This window comes from Protopterus annectens, chromosome 1.part1, assembly GCF_019279795.1.
Source record: "Protopterus annectens isolate FY-2018-M chromosome 1.part1, PAN1.0, whole genome shotgun sequence".
NCBI classification, from domain to species: domain Eukaryota; kingdom Metazoa; phylum Chordata; order Ceratodontiformes; family Protopteridae; genus Protopterus; species Protopterus annectens.
In genome coordinates, this window is record NC_056726.1 from 483,797,010 (window position 1) to 483,816,693 (window position 19,684).

At 41.5% G+C, this 19,684-nt stretch overlaps 1 protein-coding gene across 1 annotated transcript in view; it reads right to left on the reverse strand.

Moving 5' to 3' along the window:
* The window catches only part of TARBP1 (TAR (HIV-1) RNA binding protein 1), a 2,802,917-nt gene that overhangs the window by 1,547,796 nt on the left and 1,235,437 nt on the right, over positions 1 to 19,684 (reverse strand). Inside the window, exon 15 of the mRNA XM_044087106.1 lies at positions 17,857 to 18,050. Within this exon, the coding sequence (XP_043943041.1) occupies positions 17,857 to 18,050 (194 nt within the window). The remainder of the gene's footprint in view (positions 1 to 17,856; positions 18,051 to 19,684) is intronic.

Consider the following 19,684-nt stretch of genomic DNA (forward strand, 5'->3'; position numbering starts at 1 on the left):
TTATTACATTAGTTTTTCTTGCCCTAACCCGTCAGAAGCACAAGGAAATAAGGAAATGTGGTACTGGTGGCTAAAAGCCATTGTGGGAATCTTATGTCCCTCTAAGGGAAGATGCTATATGGGGGATGGAGGGAGGGAAACCAGGACTGCAACAGTGAATACACTCAGACATCTACATTTATGGTAAGTTTACATAACTGTACTATGTTCTTCGTGTTTCACTGTTGCAGTCATTACCTGTGGGAGGATTCCCAAAGCTGAGGAGAGGGGTGGAAGGATAGGTTAGAGTGCTAGGCATGGGTCAGCAGAACCTGCAGAACTGCAGAGGCAAACCCTGCCCTAGACTTAGACAAAAGAGGTAGGGTGGTAATGCTTTGTAAAGGTATGGACAGAGGTCCAGGCGGCAGCTTCCAAGATGTCCCTGGTGAGGACTCCTCTGAGGAAGGCTGTGGAAGTGGAGGCTGCCCTAATGAATTGGGTACGGATAGACTTGGGGGGGGGGGGGTTCCCATGTAGTCTGTAGCAGAAATGGATACAGTTTGATATCTGTTTGGAAATGGGTTTCCCCTGTGCCCCAGGGGCAAAGCTGACAAGTAATTTGTCTGTTTTTCTGAATGGTTTACTATGGTCCAGATAGTATCTGAGTTGTCCATGCACGTCTAGTGAGTGTAGAATTCTTTCCCCCTTACACTGAGGGTTGGGAAAGAAGGGGATAGGTGAATGACCTGGTTGAGGGTCACATCAGATACCACCTTGGGCATAAAGGAGGGGTTAGTCCTCAGGGAGACCCTGTCTGCATGGAAAATGATGATGGGCTCAACGGCCATGAGAGTCTGAAGTTCTGATACCCTTCTGGTTGAGGTGAAAGCTAGTAGGAAGGCGGTCTTCCAGGAGAGATATTTCAATTCTGTAGAAGCAGCAGGTTCGAATGGAGGTAAAGTTAGTTTTTCTAGAACATAATTTAGGTCCCAGAGTGGCATGGGAGGTCTGATATTAGAAGCCCCGCTGAGGAATTGCTTAATCAAAAGATGAGAGAAGAGGGGTGGTTCTGAATCGTAATGGGCAGAAATGGCTGAGGCATGGATTTTAATAGAGGAGAAAGAGAGGCCACTATTGAGCAACTCGGCTAGGTAATCCAAGATAAGAGGGATGGAAGGATGGGGGGGGGGTACTGGCCCCTTTGGACTGGTTCCAGGAGCAGAATCTTTTCCATTTCCCTGCATAAGATTTTCTGGTACTGGGCCTTTTGGCCTCTGTGATGATGCCTAGGACCCATTTGCTTAACAGAGACTCTCTGCTAGCCTTTAAGGTATAAGCCATGCTGAAAGGTCGAGAGTCTGTAAGTCTGGGTGCAGTATCTTTCCCCTCACCTGGGTAAAGAGATCTGAGATCAGGGGAAGTTGCTTGGGGGGCTGTACAGTCAGGCTGAGCAGTAAGGGGTACCAATGCTGTCTAGGCCAATCTGGAGCAATGAGGATGGCCTTTGGTCTCACAACTTTTGCAGCTGGTGGGTGAGGTGCAAGGCAAAGAGATCCACTTCCGGAGTCCCCCACTCCTGAGTGATTTGCAGAAAGATTTCCCTGTGGAGCTGCCATTCGTGGAGGTCCAGTAAGTTTCTGCTTAGGTGGTCTGCCAGGGTGTTGTTGACTCCTGGTAGGTATTGGGCAATTAGATGTAGACCCATGGAGGTGGCTATAAGCCAGAGGCTCATGGTTAACCTGCACAGGGGGTAAGACTGGGTCCCCACTGTTTGCTGATATACCACATTACTGCGGTGTTTTCTGTTTTTATAAGGAGAACCCCTGGCCTGAGATGGGTTTTGAAGGATGTCAGAGCCTTTCGTACTGCCATCATTTCCTTCTGACTGATGTGCAAGTGAAGTTGCTGGGCATCCCAAAGACCTTGGGTGCACCTGCCTGCTAGGTGAGCGCCCCAAGCAATGTCTGAGGTGTCGGTGGTGATGGTCTGGCCGGAAGAGCGGAGGATGAAGGGAAGACCCTTGTTCCAGACACAGGCCTCTGCCCACCAGAGAAACTCGGCCCTTATACATGGGATTAGAGGTGGAGAGGTCTCTAGGGACTGAGAGTGCTGACACCAAACGTTCTTTAAATACCAGTGAAGTTTTCTCATGTGAAGCCTGGCCAGAGGAATGAGAAGGATGCAAGTTGCCATATATCCCATGGCTTGCAGGAACTTCCTCGCAGTGAGGTGAGTTCTGGAAGCCAGCTGGGTAAAGCAGAGAGGCAGGAAGCTCCGCTTTTCTGGGGATAGGAAGGCCATTTGGGATGCTGAGTCTAGCACAGCTCCCAAGAAAATGATCTGCCTGGTGGGGTTTTGTTTTGATTTCTTCTCGTTGAGGGTGAATCCTAGGGAAGTGAGGAGAGATTCGACAAAGAGAAGATCCTGGAGCAGCTTTTTGTTCCACTCTGCCTAAATGAGACAGTCGTCCAGGTAAGGATAAATCTGTATACTTCTCTGTCTACAGAATGATATGGCCAGGGCCAAGCATTTGGTGACTACTCTGGGAGTAGTAGATAAGCCAAAGGGGAGCACAGAGAACTGAAAGTGTTGTGAGCCTTCTCTGAAGAGCAGGAATTTTCTGCACAATTCCCTGATGGGGATGTGAAGGTAGGCATCTTTTAGGTCCAGGGGCACTAGCCAGGCATTTTTTGCTAGCATAGGCAGCAGCTGCTGCAAAGTTTGCATTTTGAATCTGGGGACCACCACAGAGGTGTTCAGAATGGCTAGATCCAGGATGGGGCGCCAGGTGCCCTCTTTTCTGAGAACAAGGAATAGTCTGGAATAAAAGCCTTTGCCTGTTTGACCTGAGGGACAGGTTCTACTGCCCCTGTGATATGGGAGTTTGGACCGGTTTCAATGCCTCTGCCCACTGACTTGGAGGTAAGTCTGGGTATCTTCTTGGAACTGGGAGTTCGCTGAAAGAGAATTTGTATCCCTGAGAAATGATCTTTAAGACCCATTGGTCCTTTGTTACAGAAAGCCAATTGTCTCTGAAGAGGGAGAGCCTTCCTCCTAGTTTTTGGTGAGTGAAGGGAGGGCAGAGGGGGGGTCATTGTGTTTGCCATAAAAGATTGGTTTAGAACTCCCTGCCTTAGAGACGGAAGTGGTCCATTGTTTGCTTCTCTGCTGGCTCTGGGATAGGGGCCTGGAGGATCTGTCCCTGCGGGGCTTACCTTGGCCCTGTCTGCTAGGTGCAGGGAAGGCCCAGTGCTATAGAGGGAAAGCTCCTGCTGAATCTGTGAGGTTGAACTTGAAAGAAATCTTTTACTGTTTGCACAGATTTTGCTTCATCTTCCATCATTTAAAGCACCTCTTCTGATTTTTCCCCAAGCAAACGCTCCTTATCTATGGATGCATCAATAAGTTTAGATGTGACATGATCAGGGAGAGGTTGTTCCTTCAGCCAAGCATGTCTCCTAACAGATCCTGTCACTGCTGCCCTGCTAGAGGCTTCTAGGGCATCATATCCACATTGGAATGAGTGTTTGGCCACTTGACAAGCTGAGTGCAGTAAATCTGCTAACGCTTTTGAATTGGCACAGTCAGGAAAGGTAGAAATCTTCTGTTTTAATTGTTCCAAAGTGTGTTGTTGATATTTTAACATATGGAACTGACAATTGAGTACTCTGACAGCTGAGGTTGCAGAGGTGTATACTTTTTTACCCAACTGGTGGCGACCGACCGGCAATCATGCAAACTGCTTCTGCTACGGGTTCCACGGCAAGAAAGACTGATGTAATAACGTTGGCTGCCTTGCTTTATAGCACTGACGACGAAAAACTCTGAGCAAACAAAATAAGAAAAAAAAAAAAAAGCACGAGTTGTAGAAGGATCTTTACTAAAGATCCTTCTACAACTTGTGCTGTTTGTGTTTTTTTATAGTACAGATGACCTGACATCAGACGACAGGCGACGGCAGCCAACGCAAAAAAAAATTACTCTGGTATTTGGGCTGGCCGAGGACTAGCACAGCAGGGATAACCCACAGGTGATGACTGCAACAGTAAAACAAGAAGAACATCAGCATGGATTACTGATGTTCTTATGGATCTAAAATTGTATATTAGAAAATTAAATTTTAATTGTATTTTTGATCAAAATGATGGTACATCGGGTCTATATCATATATTCGAAATTCCAAAATATCGAACGCCATATGTTCGAACTTGGAATTTCGAATATTGATAACACTGAATGCTCAGAATAGGGAAAAAATTTGCTGTTCCGAGAAACATACACACAACACAAGCACACCAAAATAAATAAACCACACACATAACCCAACCCCACACTAAACCATGCATACATTACTAACTATCCACTTACCTTAACCGGCACCCTAACCCTAAGGTCCACAACTCTCGCACCACAGTGGAGAAAATAATGAAGCCACGGAACGCCCCACCAAAATCTTGCCCTAGGTAAGATTTCAATGTTCTGGGGCTTCGCTATTTTCACCATTCGATGTTGTGGGTTCAACGTTTTACTTTTTCGAAGTGTTGATATAGACCCAATACATCCATAGGCAATGATACTTTGTGGAAACCTAATCTCTTCAATCCACCTAGTCACCGTACTTTGCAGATGTTTGAGAAGGTATGTGAGATGGATATTAGGTAATTGTTGAATTGTCAAACATCAAGTCCATATCAGTCTGAATGGTTAATATTAAATGAATTATACACTAATATGGATCTAAGAGTCATGAAGCCAGATAAAGAGGGTGGATTTTTCATTGTGGATAAGGTTGATTATATTAATAGGATTAACAGTTTACTTTATGAGGAAGCATATGAAGATGTTTCAATCAATGAGCTTAATATTGCATATAACAAAACTGATTTAGCATTAATGGAAACGCTTTTGGAGGCTCATCTTAACCTTGATGAACATGCTTACATAGTTGGTGAAAAACCTTTAATACCTACAATTTTTGGTATTCCAAAAATTCATAAAGATCTTAAAAATCTGCATCTAAGTCCAACTGTGGACACTGATAAGTTTAAGACATTTGTTCATAGCTATTTTCTAGAATCAAGGCTAAAAAGGAGTAGCAAGAAACTACACCATCTTTGTAGGGATTCATGGACTTTCTGGCTCGATGTAAGACTAGAGTACAAAAGTGCCTGATTATTTTTAACCATTGACATTAAAGATTTGTTTACAGTTATACCATATACTATAGGATTGCAATGAATCGTAAGCGTCTTAAAAGAAATACAGATACCTCTGTCCAGGAATTGAGCACTATGGTATGCTTGATGGAATTTGTACTAGCAAATAATTTTATACATATTAAAGGGCAATTATTCAATCAAAAATCAGGTGCAGCTATGGGTGCTGTATGTGCCCCTCTTTTCACTAATTTAGTCATGGCACAATAGGAACTTCTTTTTCATTTTAAATAGCTCATTTGCAAAATTCATGGTTATTATATGTCAGATGGCTAAATAACATATTCATTTTATGGCTAAATACCAATAAAAAAGTCGATGAGTTAATTAACTGTATTAATTCTACAACTAGATTTTTTCACTTTACTCGTAATTTGAGTTTAAATTCTATCAATTATTTAGATGTGATGATAATGAAAGGCAAGACTAATGATAAACTTACTTCTACTACTTATAGGAAATTCATTTATTGCAATTCTTTTTTATATTTTAATAGCTGGCATCCCACACATCAGAAAAAAAGTGGTGATGAAAGGCCAGTTTAGCTCGGATGATCTCCAAGTTCCATACTTTTTTGGTAGAGTGTAATAATTTTATGGATATTTTTAAGAGGAGGGGCTATCTTAGCACTTTTTTAGAGCCAATTTTAGAGGAAGTTATTACAATGAGGAAAAAAAAAGTTATGTACTTAGCATAACGTTCCATCTGAGTAATTATACTTCATTTTTCTGCAATCTGTGGGTATTCGGATCCATATCGGATCTGAGCTGGCAACTTTTTTTCTAGCAGCTGCTCCAAGCTCAGAGCTCCTCCCCCTACCCATAATGCACTACCATCTCCTACCTTCCCTCAGATCGAGTTTGCTGCAACTACATACATAAGTAACTCAGCCCAATGAACAAAACCTGTGTATAGACAGGACAAGGTCCGGGGGACGGAGGGAGGGAGGGAAGGTTGCAGAAAAATGAAGTATAACTACTCAGATGGAACGTTATTTATCTGCAACCTGTGGGACAGAGTCCCCAGTTACTCCAATCCTGGGAGGCCCTTATGAAAGGATATTCCTGAGCACCGCAGAGCCAAAGGATGCTCTACCCCTAGAAATTCAGGTCTAATTTGTAATGGGAAATGAAGGTATGTGAATTGGCCCAGGTTGCTGCTGCACAAATGTCGTCCAAAGGAACCCTAGACAGAAAAGCAGCAGAAGTCGCCACGGACCTGGTAGAGTGAGCTTTAACAATACCAGGAGGAGATAAACCTTTTGCTTTGTAGACATGCAAAATGCAAAGAGTGATCCATCTAGCCAAGGAAACCTTAGAAATAGCTTTTTCCAAAAAGAGTTTGGAAAAAGAAATGAACAACTGGTCAGACTTGCGGAATGATTTTGTTCTATGAAGACAGAAGTGAAGTTGTCTATGAACATCTAACAAATGAAGTTTGTATTCACCCTTGTTTTGGAAATTAGGAAAGAAAACAGGCAGATTAATGGACTGGTTTATGTTTGCTTCAGATGCCACTTTAGGTAAGAAGGAAGGATTAGTACGGAGAGAGACCCTATCCTTATGGAAGACCAAATAAGGAGGCACGGCAGACAGAGCTTGAAGCTCAGAAACCCTCCTAGCAGATGTAATGGCGACTAGGAAAGCTGTCTTCAAGGATAAAAATTTTAAATCCACCGACACTGCAGGTTCGAATGGAGGAGCCACCAATGCCGGTAGGACAAAAGTAAGGCCACAAAAGGGCACTGAATCCTTGACAGGAGGGCACAACAGAAAAGTGCCTTTAAGAAAAGCCTTACACAGCCTAGAAGAGGCTAAGGCAATGTTGTCTTCACAATTATGAAAATTAGAAATGGCTGCCAATTGTACTTTCACTGTGGAGGAGCTAGCTCCTTGCTGAAAAATGCCAGACAAAAAATCAAAAACTGCTGGAACAGGGGTTGTAAAGGGATCTAGGTTTTTTCTGTGAGGCCCAAATGGAAAAACGCTTCTATTTACTGCGAAAAAGTTTCCTAGTGGAATCTTTAAGAGAAGCCACCAGTATGGATTTTACCGGGGATGAAAGATCGGGAGTCCTGGCGATCAAGGGAACTGGAGCAACCAAGCTGTCAGCTTGAGGCTGCCCAGGGCGGGCGGACATTCGAAGGATGGGAGATTAGATATGGGCAGGGATCCAGAACCCACGGAGGACCTAAGAGATGAGACCAAAGGAGTGGGAACCAAACCGGACGAGGCCAGAATGGGACAATGAGGATAAGTTTGCACCGCAGTCGGCAAGCTTTCTGAAGAAACTTCGGAATGAGTGGCAAAGGTGGGTAAGCATACAGAAGCCCGGGGGGCCAACCATGGGCCACAGCATCTCTGGGGGCTTCCCCTGGTGAGGGAATCAGAGCAAAGAACTTGCAGCACTTCGCGTTGAAAGGAGATGAAGAGATCGCAGCAAGGCGGTTTGCAAGGAATATCTCCTCCGCTACTGACTGTTTCAGAGACCACTCGCGTTGGAAGGAGATGCGAAGAGATCGCAGCAAGGTGGTTTGCAAGGAATATCTCCTCCACTACTGACTGTTTCAGAGACCACTCGTACGGCATCAGAATAGCCCGACTCAATCTGTCTGCTAAAATGTTGGAGCACCCCGTGATGTGCGTTGCTATCAGAAACCGACTGGTGGAGATCGCCCACTCCCACACTCTCATGGCCTCGCGACATAGGGGATAGGATCTGGTTCCCCCCTGCTTGTTGATATGCCAGACAACTGACATGTTGTCTGACTGAATTGCAATCAATCCGAGAGGGGACGACAGTGTGAAAGGCTTCCAATGCTAAAAGCAATGCCCTCATCTCTACATTTACATGCAACTTGGTCTCCGACTGGGACCACATGCCTTGGACTGTCCTTCCTGAACAGTGCCCCCCCCCCCACCCGAGTTGGGAGGCGTCTGTGGTCACTGTGGCTTGGACTGGAGGTGACGCGAAGGGGTGTCCTTCTATAATCTCTGGAGAATTTAACCACCAAAGAAGGGACGTCCTGCAGATGTGACTGATCCTGATTGGAAATTCCATGGGCAGGTCTAGCCAAGACCATTGAACAGCCACAGTCCATTGAAGAACCCGCATATGAAGGCACGCACAAGGGAGAATCGATATGGAGGCAGCCATGGAGCCCAGTGCCCAGAGAACCTTGCTCGCCTTTGGAGACTTGAAGTTCGCAATTTGAGCTATGTGTCACCTGAGGTGTAAGAGCCTGTCTGGAGTTAAGAATACTTTCATCTGCAGGGTGTCTAGCAGTGCCCCAATGAAGTCTAAAACTTGTACTGGTAGCAACTGGGATTTTTGAACACTGACTGTAATCCCCAATAGATCTGCCAACCGAATAAAGTAGTCTCGGGCCAGACAAAGCATACGCTTGTTGGGCGCAGCAAAGAGCCAGTCGTCCAGTTAAGGAAATACTTGAATACCCTGAAGCCTCAGGTGAGCCGCTACAACTGCCATTACCCTGGTGAACACCTTGGGGGCTGTGGTGAGACCGAAGAGTAGGGCTCTGAACTGAAAGTGACAGGCTTCCAGCCGGAAGTGCAGAAACCTCCTGGAGCTTCTGTGGATCTTGATGTGGTGTAAGCATCCCGGAGGTCTAACGAGCACATCCAGTCGCATTCTCGAAGATAAGGTAGAATGGACTGCAGAGTGACCATCCAGAATTTCTGTTTGGCTACAGACAGGTTCAAAGTTGACAGGTCTAGAATGGGCCTGAGGTCCCCTGTCTTTTTTGGCACTAAAAAGAACTTTGAGTAAACGCCTGATCCAGACTGGTCGTGGAGGACCTGTTTGATAGCTCGTTTTGAAGCAGCTTTGAAACCTCTAGAACTGCGGCTTCCCTGTGAGCGGGTGGAACATCTGGGAGGTGTTCTGGAACATTTGGAGGGGCAACAAATGGAATAGTGTAACCTCTGGATATAATCTGCAACACCCAGTGATCTGTCGTAATGGACTCCCATGCCGCTGGGTGTAAGGACAATCTCCTCCCGACTGCCTCCAGAGTAGGACAGCTGGGCAACCCCCTCAGAGCTGTTGAATGGGTCTACCAGAAAAAGGTTCCCTAGACCCAAAATTCCTGGGACCCCCCCCCTACCTCTGGGTCGGCGTCGATCCTGTCCCCCTCTGCCTCTGGGGAAAGAGTTGTCCTGAGAATCCCAGGAAAACTGAGATTTTCGGAACCACATCTTCTTTTGCCCTCTTTGATTCCTAGAGAAGGACCACTGAGGGTTAGAGAAGCGGATCCCGATGGCAAACAAAGTCTTCCCGTCTTTTTTGCTCTGGACAAGTGTGTCACGTACTGTTTTCCCGAAAAGGGAAGCACCATCGTAGGGAGCATTAATAAATGACTCCTTGAAAGGGTCCGCGAAGTGACACAACCTGAGCCAGGCATGATGCCTCATGGCTATGCTTGTCCCGGCCGCCCGAGCTGCTCCTTCCGTGGCATGGGAAAGGAGCCGCATAGACGTGTTTGAGACTGACTTCAGAGTAGACATTTTTGCAGAGAACAACTGTTTGTCCTGCGGCGATAAGGACTCTGGGGACGACTCAGCAAATTCTGATGCAAGGTCTCCCTGAAGCCGGATCACATGTGCCAAATAATTCAGCGCACGGACTGAAAAGGTCATTGAGGAATAAATGCACTTCCCAACCCTATCCACCGACCTGGACTCCTTGTCTGGAGGGTGGACTGAGGAACTCTCCTGCGCTAGTTCCTCAGGCCTCATGGACTTAGAAGGGGGACTAAGGAAGAGCTCCCTGTCCGGGGTCTCTTGCGAGGTCTTTCCCTTTTCTTGTTCCTATCCTCCTTGCGCCTTTCTCGGTCTTTGTCCACTACACTGACTGTAGCTTTATCCTTGCTTGACCCAGCACCAGAAGAAATGGGAGTTTGAGTCCCTGTCTGGGTGGGAGGTTGAGTAATAGGTACCGAGGCCATGGCAGACTCCAGTATAGATGCAGGGAGAAGGCCTTTAGCTACCAATTTGGCCTTCTGATCCCTGAGGGCTCTAGGGTTGAACCCAGTGAAAATTGCACATTGTGTCGACAAATGTGATACTCCCAAACAAATAACACACATTGTGACCATCAGCCGGGGAAAGCTTATGGCCACACTCTGTGTATTTCTTAAATACTGATTTTGGCTGATCAGCCATGGTCCTGCACCAAACACCACTACCTACAAGATCACCACATACGAAACACACGTAGAGGAAGGGCAGGCCTAACTACTCTACAGAGTTTTACAACAAAAAAACTTTTTTTTTTTTTTTTTTTTTATAAACTAATTGACAAACAATATATATTGGCCACGCCGTATGCATCAGGAAGATGCAGTCAAACATAATGAGAACACATTACATTCTGAAAACTTGAATCATGAAGAGTCCAGAGCACAAAACACTACGGTGGTCCAGATTAATGATACCAGAACTTCCGATAGTGCATTCACTACGCCGCCAGAGGTGGCGGATTCATTGTTACATGCTCCCGCTTCTACACCCCTACCGAACCAGGAGGCAGAGAAAGGAAATAAAGATAGAAGCAGTAAAGATACAGGAGCAATTTTGAAACGCCACGCAGTAGCCCCCCCTTTTTTTACCCTATTCCATCAAGAAACCAATAACTTTCAGGGAGAGATCCAGGAGCTGGGAGAAACGAAAAAGGACTCTATCGGAAGAGAATGGACAGCAAAGACGACGACAGAAGCAGTAAATGACTTTTCCTCTTCTTTGTTTTTTAACCTTTCCAGTTATACGTTGAATAAATCTGATATTAGTCTCCTAAATAGAGGTCTATCGTTTGTGCCTTCACAAGCAAGCTGCTTACAAGACATGTTGATAGATTTAAGACTATTTAGTCGTAAAGTAGCACTTATGGGCGGCCACGGTGGTGCAGTGGTTAGCATTGCTGCCTCACAGCAAGAGGTTCTCCGGTTCGATCCTCAGCTGGGGTGCCTTCTGTGCGGAGTCTGCATGTCCTCCCTGTGGTCGCGTGGGTTTCCTCCGGGTGCTCCGGTTTCCTCCCACATCCCAAAGACATGCTGCAGGTGGATTGGACACTCTAAATTGGCCCTAGGTGTGCATGTGAGTGTGCCTTCTGTGGAAGGTTGGGCGCCGGGCTGGCAACTCGACACCGTAAAACTCCACTGCCATTCAATGTGCGGACAAGGTGATCCGCTGTGGCGACCCCTAACCGGGAAAAAGCCGAAAGAAGAAGAAGAAGTCGTAAAGTAGCACTTAAACTGATGTTTTATAATGAAGCAAATAATAGTGAAGAGAATAAGAGTGCATTTAGTTGCAAAAAGAAAAGTGTATATTGTCCACCACTACCTAGTCATGTTGATTGCTTTGTAAAGCTATGCGAAAAAAGTTTATATGATTATTTTTTTCAAGGCAATAGAAAATGTTTATATTTTAATATGAATAAGTATGAAAGGATGTCTCTACAGGAACTAACAGGAGAACACTCCATTACTATTAGACCAGCAGACAAAGGAGGAGGCATAGTGATACTGGATACAGAACAATACAATGCACTGATGGCATTAATGTTAAGTGATCAGGATACATATATAGAAATTACTAGTGATAAGTTATCAGAAATACTGAATAGAATTACTGATGAGTTATACGACATGCTAATGTGTCGACAGATTGACAAAGTATTGTATGATTTCTTATATATAGAGTTTCCACAGATACCACACATAAAAGCATTACCTAAAATGCATAAAGAAATGTCCCCACCTCCCCTTAGGCCCATCGTAGATGGTGAGGGATGGGCCACACAGAACATTTCTATATTTATAGAGAAGAGCTTAAGACCTATCATGAATCAAATCCCCACCATTCTGAGAGATAGCTATCAGCTATTAGAGATGCTGGACAGTTTGGATATAACACTAATTCCTGGGGTTCATATGCTAATTACTTTAGACATACAAAATCTCTTTACTAGTATCCCCAATGATTATGGAATACAGAGTATTAGAGAATTACTTCAACACTACCCTGAAGTTAGTAGAAATAAAAATATATTAATATGCCAATTGCTGGATATGGTTCTTTCCAACAATGTTTTTTCCTTTTCCAACCATTTATACTTACAAAAGTGGGGTGTTGCCATGGGCACACCCTGCGCTAACACCTATGCCAATTTGGTGATGAATTGGTGGGAAAGGGAATTCCTATTTTGTTATCCTCTATTTAAGAATGCTATTATGTATTCAAGATTTGTAGATGATATCCTAATTATTTGGGATGGAACAAGAGAGCAGTTCTCAAGTTTAATACAATATATGGAGAATACTACTCATTTTCTCAAATTTACTATGGAAGCATCATACATAGAGATTAATTTTTTAGATCTGAACCTGAAAATAGAAGAAGGAAAAATTACATCAAATATCTATAGGAAAAATTGTTGGAAGAATACTATACTCAGCTTCGATAGCATGCATCCCAGGCATGTCTTTAGAGGCATTGTCAAAAGCCAGTTTACTCGATTGAATAAATTATGTAAGAAAAAAACAGATTTTCTATTAGAAGTAGAAGTGATGGAACAATTGTTCCTGAAAAGAGGATATAACAAAAAAATGGTGAGGGAAATAAAAGAGCAAGTTATGAAAGATAGAGATGGGGTTTTAGTGGAAAATGACACATGGAGATTCTATAATAATAATAAGCAAAGATATAACTCAAATTTTAGAGAAAGAGTTCAATTCCTGACCACTTATACTAATGATAACAAGAAGATCACACAAATTATAGGACAGCATTGGCCAGTATTAACGGTGGATGAAAGAACAAGGAAAGTAATAGGAGAAACGCCAGGATTCATATATAGAAACAATAGAAACCTAAAAAGATTGCTATGTAAGACACACAAAAAAGAACTGTCCTCAGTCCCGAGACTATGCTTTAACTTAGGTACCTTTGCATGTAATAAATGTAATATGTGCAAGTACATTACTGAGGTCCAGGAGTTTACACACCCAACCTTGAATTATGAATTCAAGCCTAGTTTCTATGCCACATGCAACACATGTAATGTTATATACCTTGCAACATGTGAATTCTGCACAGCTTTTTACATAGGACTCACTAAAAGAGAGTTTAGAAAAAGGATCTATAACCACACATATGATATTAGAAAAAATAATGAAACCAATGCACTGGCCAAGCATGTAAAAGAAAATATAACACATAGCTTTAAATTTAGAGTTTTACAAATAGTTGAGACAAATACACATGGAGGAGAATCAGTGAATATGCTTGAACTAAAGGAACTTCATTGGATCCTAAGGATGAGGGCACACTACCCCCGGGTTTGAACCAGTATGTTCCAATGAGACCAATACTAAGATAATTCTAATATTTAAACTAGATGCTTGGCCTGTACTTTCTAGGTTATTATAGACCTTGTGAGACTATATATAGATCTAAATTTATATTAAGATTTTGCCTAGGTAGATGGAAATACTACTTGAATATACACATATACATACATCTTATTTTATTTTTATTATGTTAAATAACTTACATATTCATGATTAATCATAACAAGAGAATAGTATGTGGATGTATGAAGATCGCACACACCCTATACATATGTAGCTATTTGGGAAATGTTTACACTTATTCTTATTCTTATAATACAATGTTATACAAAACAAGCAAGATCACAAACATTTATTTACTATTATTATTTATTTATTTTTCTATTTTGTATTATTTATTCATCTGATTATTCATTTGTATATTCACATTGATAGGCATATATTATAACTTCATTAGATAGTATATATGTCCAATATTAATCAAATAGGATATAATATATTCATAACTGATAGGAACTGTCAGCAGTACGGTCATTTATACATGTTTTTATTCCTTCAGCATATTATTTATTTGTCCATATATATTTTTTCAGGTATAATATATATCATGTTACATATGTATTTTTAGATATATATACTTATTCACTTGTTTACTTATAGATTCTTACTTGCTCATACATTAGTGTATATATTGATCTACTTATTTATTTATTTATTTATTTATTTATTTATTTGGTGATCGATACATGAACTGTTATGGTGAAGTAATTAATGTTTGTGATGCATTAAATATGTAGTTATGAAACATGATTTCCACATAGATAATCAGGAGTTTGAATATACTTTCTAAGTATCTTTTTAGTAACTATTTTTAGTAACTATTGATGTATGTGCTAGATTATTACATCTATATATATATATTTTGGTTTTTAATATTCGAGATATGTATATATATATACATTATATATATCTCTTATTACCTGCTTTCACAATATACATTTTTATATTTAGTTTAGTTTTAAATATGCTATTTAAAGAATTCACAATGCAGCTTGATTTTCAGAAGACACTTTAAAATGTATATAAATGATGACCTGATACCATAGGATGAATGCTATCAGCACTAAATGTGAGCATGACTTTAAAAGTAAATTACGCTCTTTTATTAAAGAAAGATGGTTGTTAATTAATTAACTAATTAGATAAATGGTGCAATGAAGGATTACAGAGTACTATTTAAGCTGAGCTGCTCTATTTTATAATGAAATCTGATGAAGCGTATCAAGGATACGTGAAAGCGCTCATTTCATTTGTTTTATTTGTTCGAATAAAGAAGAAGTTGGATTTTTACTGTGGACTGGTGATTACTTCATAGGAACAGAATTGTTTCAGCCGTTTTGCTCTGGTTCACCTGTGTTATTTATTCGTAATTGACAAACAAGTGATATACTAGTGGGGGAGAAAGGGAAACAACTAACTCAGACACACTAGAGACAAAGTATTTTAAAAACGTACTATCCCTGAGCTCAGAGCGAAGGAGACCACGATGCTCACTACTGGCACGGCAAACGAGATGGTAGTGCATTATGGGTAGGGGAAGGAGCTCGCAGCTTGGAGCAGATGCTAGAAAAAAAGTTGCTGGCTCGGATCCGATATGGATCCGAATACCCACAGGTTGCAGATAAAATGAAGTTAACTACTTCAGATCAGGAGTTATGCTTTGTGGCAAATATAACAGTAAAATGAGAGAAGGTGCTAGAGAAAGTTAGACAGTTGATGAACTAAATGGAATAAGACTGTAGTGTGCCAGTAAGTGTGATGGCAGTGAGAATGTCTTTTTGGAAGAAAAAACTGTCTAAAATAGCATAACAGTCTAAAATAGTATACAGATAGCAATTTTATAGTTTTGAAGAGAGAAGTCCACCAATAATGGAGCATAATATTCCATCAACAGCACTGTTGTCTATATACAACCAAAATTATTCACTTCCTAAAAGAGCATGATTCTTCATAGTTTAATTTGTAAAGCAAATTCAGGAAATAAATGTTTAAGAATTTAGACACCAGATAATCATATATAATTTTACCCTATATTACTTCATCCATGCTGACTTGATTCAGACAAAAGGACAGCCATCACTGAACAACTAAACAGCATCACAATCCTTAACTAAAGCTCCCTGTCATGGTTATCATGTTTACAGTGGAAAAACAACAGTACATCACAGGATGTACGTTCTACAAACAAGCAACTATTACTCTTTCCAGTGCAAATTCTATGCACACTCTCCACAATGTACCGTGCAGTGTTTTCATACCCTGACTTATTTTTAATTAATTTTGTTTTTGGAGTACTGCTATCAGACTGAAATTTGCTATGCCGTGAAGTCACTGCTAAGCACAACAAAAACACATTTAACTTTTGTTTTGCCCACATAGTGGCAAAGGATATGCTTGCTATAAATATGAAAAGAGTATTATCAAGGTCAGACCTGTTGTTCCTTCAAGTTATGAATTACAAACTGTGCTTTAGTTCACAAAGCTGAATATTTGCTGTCTTTTGATTATCCTGTGTTTTACACAAGCACCTGTGTTTCTTATATTTGGTAGTAAAAGGTCACAAAGGTAAAGGTAGGGCTCAATGAAGTTCGCAGATGACTGCAAACTAGGAGCCATAGTCAAGTCCCCAAATGATGTGAACATCCTACAGAAGGGCCTCTCTGAGACAGATGTCTGGTGTCAGAGCCATGGCCTCAAGCTCAATGCTAAAAAGTGCAGTGTCATCCCCTTTGGTAAAAACTCTGTACCCATGAACTACCACATAGGCAGCAATCTACTTAACACCGAATGCGTGATAAGAGACCTTGGGACCCAGGTGGACAGTAGTCTCTCCTTTGATAGTCACATCGCCACAGTAGTCGGGAAGTCCTTCTACGTGGCACACCTCATCATAAAAGGGTTCTTGTCCAGGAAAAAAGAGGTCATCGTTCCCCTCTACTCATCACTCATTAGACCCATTAAAGAGTACAACGCCCCTTTTGGAATGTACCTCACAACACATCTGCAGCAGCTGGAAAGGCCACAGAATTACCTCACAAAGAGGATTACTGGACTCAAACAAATGCCCTACACTGACCACCTCAAAAAACTCCAGATTTACTCCGTAGCATATCGCCTACTCAGAGGTGATCTCTGCCTAACATATAAAGCTATGTCAAACCCAGAGCTGTTGGACATGCTACACCTAAAGAAATCCCAATCCCTCCGAGCTACACGCTCTAGGGACCTAAACCTTGTCACCACAATAAACAGGACATGCTGGAGGGATAGATTCCTATCCCAGAGACTTCCCATACTCTTGAACAGGCTACCCATCTATGTCAAGCAAAGTTCTTCATTAGCACTCTTCAAGAAAAATCTTGATGAGTGGATGGGAAATAGGAAATACACCCCGGGGATCACTTCTGTGTCTCTGCTCGTCAGTGGCACAGGAAAATAACTTTCTTGGGTGGCGTAAGCCAGGGAACCTTGTTGGCTAGGCTTGCATAAGGCCCTTGGGCCGATAGCCTAGTACCTACCTATGAACACAGAAAATGGCATTTTAATAAACACTTGAGTGTACTGGAATTGCTCTTGATCAGGGAAACATTTTAATGGGATTAGCAGAGTATGTGCAATTCAATTACCTAACAAATAATTACACAAATAATGTAGAGTTACTTGCTGCAATAAATCACACCTTTAATGCTGCACCTTTAACGAAGAAGATTCCATGTGCAGCAACCGATTCAAACAATGCAAATTATGAACAATTGTATACTACTTCACATACTGCTTTCAAACAGCTGTCCTACTCCCAGCTCTTCGCAGGCTTGGCAGAATGTTCAGCTTTCATACACATTCAAGCATCATCCTTCACACTGCTAGTTGAAAAACTGTCACAGAAGACAGTCTAGTTGCATGCACTGAAAAAAAAACTGCCTTGCATAAGAAAAGTGTTATAAGTGGAAAAGCTCTATACAATGAACTGCTAATTTAGCAATTTTCCTGTAGAAAAATACAGTCTGCCTTTAGTGCTACCACTTTTAATTTCAAGGGAAGAGACTAGGACTATAAATCATGCGGAGGCAGACCCTCTGAACTTCTACTCAAGTATATAAAAGGTACCGCATTGTAACAGTGTAAACAAGGAAAAAGCTGTGGACTAAAATCCACATTTATTTTGTTAAAATTTACAAAACTCACTTTTCTTGGTAAGTGGAATTTCACAAAGGCAAACCAATAAAATCTTACCTACTGCTGTCATCAGTATTCATTGGTTTTCTTAGCAGTTGGTTAATCTCTGCAGATGAAATGTACCTTATCAGCAGCTTTACTGCAGCCAGGGAGTCCAGCTGCAGCTCTTCATTTTGACTAGCAGTTTCACAAACCCATGCTAGAGAGGCCATGCTAGCTACTTTCTGAATCTGTGAAGCAAGGTCTGGGTCCTGGAAGAAATAACAATTAGCAAAGGAGGAGTCTCTAAGCAATTATGAAAAGGTCACTACAAATCAAAACACTGCAGTACATATTAGTATGTTTCAACTATCTGCACTTGTTGCCATGTGTACAAAAAAACTCAAGAGTTTTGGGAAAAAACAGTAAAATTACCTAGATTAAATACTATAAAGTGCAGAAATGTAAAAGTAATCATTGTTGATACAAATATTAGAAATGAAAAAAAAATTCTCTATTGCAGCATATATATCACATGAACACAATAACGTTGCAGCCAAATGTCCTTCTTCCAACCCAAATTTAAAAGAAAGATTTTTCTAAGGGATGCATTACTCCTGATCACAAGGCTGTAAAGAGGATAGTAAACACCACCATCTTTGTTTTTTTTTCTCTTTTTGCTGCCACCCAAACAGTGAAATTAGTTACGAGAAAATGCTGCTGTATACAAATATGGGATTTTAACTATCTAACATGCACAATGGAAAGAAAGACTAAGAATGCACATCTAGTGTTCAACATGGGACTAAATGAGGTAAAAAGTACAGCTGCGTAAATTTTTACCATAACAGTAAATGTCGTCCTTCTCACTGTTGCAGTATTCTTAACCTAAGGGATCTCCTGCCAGTGGTAGTCCAATGTCTGGCCAGTATACCACAGGTACCATACATCACACGTACGCTCCCCACATAAGGTGTAAGGCATAAAGGTGATATACAGATGCACGCATTCAAAACTGGAAACCTCACAAGATGTCCCTATGTACAAGGAAAAACGTGCATCTGGAAGAAGAAAAAGGAAAAGAGCCACTTGGTCAAGAGAGCAAGAAAGAACAGCCAAGAGCAGAGAGGTACGGAGAGAGGAAGCAAATACTGCAACAGCGAAGAGAAGAACATCTACTGATATGGCAAGATTTTACACAACTGCACTATTTCCTTCCATATCACTGTTGCAGTATTCAGAACCTAAATTAGAGTACAAAAGCTCAAGAAGAAGCCTTGGAGGAGTACAGCATGTAACAGCCCTCCAAAAACCAATGAATGATAGATACCCTTGGCAAAGCAAATTCTAGCCCTGGAAATAACATCCAAACTGTAATGCTTAGTGAAAGTGTGAACAGAAGACCAAGTAGCAGCCTCAAGGATGGAATTATTATCCAGCCCTGGTAGAATGAGCCTTAACTTAAGAGGAAAGACATTTACTATGAAAAGAATAACAAAACGAAATGGCCTTAGAAATCCAGGAAGAGATGGTTTGCTTAGAAAATGGCCAAACCCAAAAACCTTGGATGAAAGGAAACAAAAATCTGCTCAAATCTGCAAATAAAGTACAACTGTGTAAAATCTTACCATAACAAGTAGATGCCCTGTTGCAGTATTCATTACTGTCACAAAAGGAGATACTGCCAGCCCAGCTATCTGGAATTTTCTGAATAATTATATGTCATTTGTGAATATTAACATGATTTATATAGAAGTGCAATAAAAGGAGATATGGCCAGCACACCTGCCTGGAAATTTCTACATAATTATGTCATTTGTGAATGTCAACATGATTCATATAAGATGTTTGTGTTACAACTGTATTAGAATATCAAACTGCTGGTACAGAAGTGTGTTGAAAAGGT